A 6,000-nucleotide genomic window follows, 5' to 3' on the forward strand; every position below is an offset into this window, starting at 1 on the left:
CCAGGAAGCTGGAGCTGAGGGCAGTGACCAGGAGGTGGGAGCTGAGGTCTGCTGGGTAGCAGACTTGTATCAAAGAGTTCTGCCAACTGTTGATCCAATGGTTGGGAGAGATCCAGGATCAGGGCCCGGATAGCACATTGCGGCAGTGCTGGGTGCAGGCTGCAGCTTGTGGTGGTACAGGCTGCCCCAGCACCGAGGCAGCCAGCAGAGAGGGCATCTGACTGGTAAATCCCAGCTCCCCCAGGCCCAGCCCTGGGGAAGGAATGCCCCTCTGTAACGCTTCCTCCCAGAGGGGGTGCCACTTTGTAACCCATGTTCCATTTGTGCTCTCAGTGTCCTGGCCTGGAGAGAAATGGTGGTGGTAACATTGGCATGTGCCCCTCAGTGTCAGAGAGGCCAGGGCACACGAACAGCTCTCCTGAGCCAGTCCTGAATATCTGCAATGACAATCACAGCAGAAGCCCTTCCCGGATAGCAGCACTGTGGCTGCGTTAGCCAAGAGCAGTCACTTCTTCACTGCCAAACCCAAGGTGTCTCCTTGGTTCTAAGCTAGTTTAATTTCATTTTGGTGGTGTTAGGTGGCTGTGCCGCAGTCGCCTTGGCCTTTGCGACTCCCCCTTTCTCTCTGACTGTGCCTTTCCAGTGTCCCTCGCTGGCCACCGTCTGCCAGGAAAGCCTATGTTCTTCCGGGGTATTAACGAATTCCCCTCTTCCTCCCTCCCCTGTGGCTTTTCTCTCCTTCCAAATGCTTCACCTGTGTGATCACATTTAGTCCTGGGACTTTGCCCAGCTCCTGGTGACCAGCTGCGGGTCACAGATCTGTATCTGAACCGCTCGGCCTTTCTCCTCGGCTCCAGACCGATTTCCTTCTCTGCTCCTGCAGGTGCCTCTGACTCAAAATGTCTAAAAACTGTGCTCCAGACTCCCCCTTCCCCACCTTCTCCCACTAAGTTACTTAGGGGAGCAAAACTGGGGACCTCAGATGCATCTTTGCTCTTTTTTCTTTGCCCCTCACTTCTGGTCCCTCGGTCCCACCGCTTTCACGAGGCAGAGTGTCCGGCACGTTCTGCTGGCCGCCGGACAAATGTCTGCTGAGTGCACGATGCAGGAGCAGAAGAAGGAAGAAGGAAGGCACGACACACTTGGGAACGGGAGGCTGCGCCGGTGCTGCCGCGAGCGCTGCCCTTGGAGCTCGGTCCTGGCGCCGCCATAAACTCACCAAGAGTCTTGGGAACTACGTCCCTCCAGCCTTCAGATTCCACCGTCCCCCATACGCATGCCTCTTAGCACAGAGCTTGCATTTCCAGCTTTTCTTCTCCGACTCCGGGCTTTGTTTCCACCTCAGTCCCCGAATGTAAAGCACATGGATTAAATAGGACCATTGGGCCTTGTTCTTTAGTGACGACCCTAAGGGCCACTCACTGGTCTGGGAGACACCTGGAGGTAGAGGCATGGTGGCCCATTCTGACCTAACCCAAGGTCTGTCCTTCCTCTCTACCTAGGTGGGTTTGAATCCATCCAGAATCTTCCAAACGATGTGAGCGGTGAGTAGAGATCGTGCTGAGCCTGAGTAGCGATCGCGTCCCTGAGGACAGCACGCCTGTCCTCTGCCGAGAGCGCCCGTCTTCATGGCAGGTGCTCAGGGTCACTCAACTTTGCCTGTCCTTACAGCGTGCCAGCCCGAGGGCTTCAGGGAGGCCGGGTCCGGCAGAGCCTGGGAGGAGCATCCGGCCGCGGGCTCCGGACGCTGCAGCAGCTCCGAGGACTCCAGCCCGGAGGAGGAGGAGCTCCTCTCGGCTGCCTCCGACAGTTATCACCTGCCCGAGCCTGATGACCTGGACGACCCGGAACTGTTTGTGGACCTAAGCACTGGTCAGGAGGAGGAGGAGGCTGAGAACTTTGCCCCCATATTGGCTTTTCTGGATCATGAGGGTTACGCCGACCACTTTAAGAGCCTCTATGACTTCTCCTTCTCTTTCCTCACTTCTTCCTTTTACAGCTTCTCCGAGGAGGATGAGCTGGTGGCCTACCTGGAGGCCTCAAGGAAGTGGGCCAAGAGGAGCCACATGACCTGGGCCCACGCCCGGCTCTGCTTCCTCCTGGGCCGGCTGAGCGCCAGGAAGGTCAAACTCTCTCAGGCCAGGGTGTACTTTGAGGAGGCCATCCACATCCTCAGCGGGGCGTTTGAGGACCTATCCTTGGTGGCCGCTCTGTACGTCAACTTGGCTGCAATCTACCTGAAGCAGAGGCTGAGGCACAAAGGCTCGGCCCTGCTGGAGAAGGCAGGTGCCCTGCTGGTCTGCCTGCCGGACCGGGAGTGCAGTGCCAAGCATGAGCTCGACGTGGTGGCCTATGTTCTGCGCCAGGCGATTGTGGCAGGCAGCAGTCCCCTGGAGGCCAGGGCCTGCTTTCTCGCCGTCCGATTGCTCCTAAGCCTGGGGCGGCACGAGGAGGTCCTGCCCTTTGCTGAGCGCCTGCAGCTCCTCTCGGGACACCCCCTTGCCTCAGAGGCTGCGGCCACCATCTTGAGTTTTCTGTACGACAAGAAGTATCTTCCACACCTCGCAGTGGCCTCTGTCCGGCAGCGTGGTACCCAGAGTGCCCAAGGGATATCTCTTCCTATCTGGCAGGTCCACCTGGTCCTCCAGAACACCACCAAGCTCCTCCGTGTTCCCTCCCCAAGCTGGGGTGAAGTTTCCACCCTGGCCTGCCCCACACTCAGGCAGGCGCTGGCCAGCTGTGAGGAAAAGGCAGACTGGAGCAGCCAGCGAGCCCTGTGTCTCATCCTGTCCAAGGTGTACCTCCAGCACAGGTCTCCTGATGGTGCCATACACTACCTGAGCCAGGCCTTGGCGCTAGGACAGCTGCTGGGGGAGCAGGAAGCCTTTGAGTCTTCCCTCTGCCTGGCGTGGGCCTATCTCCTAGCCAGCCAGGCGAAGAAGTCTTTGGACATCCTCGAGCCACTGTTATGCTCCCTGAAGGAGACAGAGAGTGTCACCCAAAAGGGAGTGGTCCATAACCTCCTGGGACTTGCACTTCAAGGTGAAGGCCGGGTGAACAGGGCAGCCAAGAGCTATCTTCGGGCCTTGAATAGAGCCCGGGAGGTGGGAGATGTGCGTAACCAGGCAGTGACTATGGCCAATCTTGGCCACCTGACCCTTAAGTCCTGGACTCAGCAGCCAGCCAGGGACTATCTCCTACAGGCTGTCCGACTCTATTCTGAACTCCAAGCCAGCAAAGAGACGGACATGGAATTAGTACAGGTGCTTCTCTGGTTGGCCCAAGTTCTGGTTTCTGGAGGCCAGCTGGCCCATGGCCGCCTTTGTTATGAAATGGCATTGCTGTTTGGCTTAAGACATCAGCACCTGAAGAGTGAGTATATCCTGCGCTGCTGAAAAGCTGTAGAGAAAAGTGTTGGAGCAAGCTTTGCCCATCTCCTATGTCAGGTCATCTCATTCATGTCCCTGCTTTATGTTCAGGTCAGCTTCAGGTCACCAAATCCCTCTGCCATTTCTACAGCTCCGTGTCCCCAAATCCTGAGGCATGCATCACCTACCATGAGCACTGGCTGGCGCTGTCCCAGCAGCTCAGGGACCGGGAGATGGAGGGGAGGCTGCTGGAGTCCCTCGGGCAGCTCTATCGGAACCTGAACACGGCCAGGTGAGTCCGGGCTCAGGGACCATCCTAGAAGCGGCTTTCCTCCCTTAAGGAGCAGCAGGGTTCTTTCTCTCTGGAAGTTAAATCCAAATGCAATATGGTACAGGCATTGTGCAAAAAAGCAGGGACTCTGCGGCTACCACATGGTACCATCTGTCACTTATTAGCTGTGTGGCCTTGGGCAAGTTAATTTCTCCGTGCCTCAGTTTCCTCATCAGTGAAAGGAAGATGATAATGGTATCTAACCTGTAGTGTTATTGTGAAGGATAAGTGAGTTAATGCTCATGGAACTCTTGGAACAGTGCCTGATACGTAGAAAGGGCTCGGTATTGTTAACTTCATCACTGTTACTTGTGTGTTTCCATGACTACTCCTCCCAGGACCATGGCCGAGGGTGCATATTCAAAGAGGAAGCAATTAGACCTAGGACTGAGGAACCTTTAGGAGGTCTTCGGTACCTGAAGACAGTTGATTTTAAAGAAAGGACACTTAACCAAAATAAATCCACTGAAAGGCGGGGTGTAAAATTTCATCGTGAAAAAAGTTCAGTTGAGACCTTACCTTTAAAATGAAACTGGAGATTATGAAATGACATTTAATGTCACCTTTTAGTTAGGAATACTTAAATTATAATTGCCACTATGCACCAAGTCTTAGAATAAACATACAATAAAAGAAAGGAGTGTTGACTTTTTGGCTTAATTGTGTTGACCAAATTGCATAATAGCACAAGGAGACATTCTTTGTTTTGTGATTGACTTTTCAGCAGCGTCGCAAAAAGCCTCATTTTTGCAAAAATAAACCAGAATGTAACCGTTTAACCAAAAGATCTTTTAACCCTTTGATATTCAGATTATTCGCACTTAAATCTTGCCATGTCCTGCTGATTTTCTCTTCTTTTTCTCTTCACTGGTCTAATGCTGCTTAATCCTCCTTGCCAGTGGGCAGCCTATAGTTCTGCTCTGTAACAAGCCTCAAATTGATTCCATTTAATCCTACATGGTTTGCAAGATTTTCAATTTCACTTTGCAACAGATTTGCATTATAGTATTGTATTCGTAATTATGAATGGCTTCTAAAATAGAGCAGGGATAATTGCTACTGTTGAGCAGAGTGTGGTGGGTGAGGAGAGGCTAATTAAATGACATTTTTTGCTTTTCTAGGCAACATGGTAATTGGGCACTTAAACAATGACTAATCAGATAACAAATTCTCTCTCTCTCTCCTTTCTTCTCTTACAAGAAGCAGGTGTCCTCCCAACCTCCCACTGTCTTTGCCTTCAGTCCAGGGAGGGAGTTTGGGGTCCCTGCAGCATGTGGGGGAATGGGAGGCTCCAGGGCCACTCTGCTTTTATTCCAGGGCACCCCAGAAATTTGGATGCTTTTGGAGCAGATCCAGAAGGCAGGCCCGAATTAATCACAGAGACGACATAGCCATGTGCTCGTGGTGAGGCATCGTGTAGGGTTGGGCTTTGGGAAAGGTGGATTCTAAGGGACTAGAGCAAGAGTGGCACATCTGTCTCAGGCTTTTTGCCACCTCTCGCTGCTGTGCAAACTCAGCCTTGAATACTGCTCCCAGCCATCACCTACCCCACTGCCATCCTTTGTTCCCTAGTGCTCCTCCCACCTAGTTGTCTAAAACCACTGTAATTCTAGGGGGGAAGCCAGAGGGAAAGCCCTGGATGCTGTAGGCACGGACCGTAGAGGCCTTATTTAAGGCAGTGTATAGGGTCACTGTCCTTAGGTGGTGGGGGTGATGGCAACGAGGTCAGGAGTGGGGCTGCAGAGGGCCCAAGGAGTCACTGGAGGAAGTTGGCAGCCAGAGAGCTGGGAGAGGAGCCAGGAAACCTGATTCTGCCCTGACCTACTAAGGTGTCCTGAAGCAAGTCACTTTTCTTCTTGGTTACTCCGTTTATGAAGTTAAATCGAATCAGGTACCTGCCAGTTCTAAAATGTTGAGTCTGAGACCAGCTAGCTTCACTGGATGTTAGTACCAGAATTCCTGCTGCCTCTGAAGGGTTTTGAATTTGGGGGGCAGATGCTTAAAGTTGTGGGTTTTCTAAGGGGCCTTTGAGATCAAAGACCTAAGCTTTTGGGGTTTGAAAAACTCTACAGTATGTTCAGAAGTTCTTGGGGGCAGACATTAGGTCTAGCACAGAGGTGGGCACAGAGGAGACATACATGTGTCGGGGGCAGCCAAGGGGTTAATTAGTTACTAATTTCACCAGCTCACAGCCCTTGAGCTGCAGCTGTATGCTGACTGGGTGGCTGATGATTGAGATGGAAACGGGGGAGTTTACCTGGGGAAAACCATGGCTTCTTTGCTCAGGACTCAGGTATGAAA

The 6,000-nt window shown here is 52.9% G+C and overlaps 1 protein-coding gene across 2 annotated transcripts in view; it reads left to right on the plus strand.

The window, feature by feature from the left end:
- The window catches only part of SH3TC2 (SH3 domain and tetratricopeptide repeats 2), a 56,898-nt gene that overhangs the window by 29,427 nt on the left and 21,471 nt on the right, over window positions 1–6,000 (plus strand). For both annotated transcript variants that reach the window (XM_012658257.1, XM_012658256.1), the window contains 3 exons: window positions 1,503–1,544; window positions 1,672–3,372; window positions 3,480–3,660. In XM_012658257.1, coding sequence (XP_012513711.1) covers window positions 1,503–1,544; window positions 1,672–3,372; window positions 3,480–3,660 — 1,924 coding nt within the window. The remainder of the gene's footprint in view (window positions 1–1,502; window positions 1,545–1,671; window positions 3,373–3,479; window positions 3,661–6,000) is intronic.

This window comes from Propithecus coquereli, unplaced genomic scaffold (genome assembly GCF_000956105.1).
Source record: "Propithecus coquereli isolate 6110/MARCELLA unplaced genomic scaffold, Pcoq_1.0 Scaffold58, whole genome shotgun sequence".
Taxonomy (NCBI): Eukaryota; Metazoa; Chordata; class Mammalia; order Primates; family Indriidae; genus Propithecus; species Propithecus coquereli.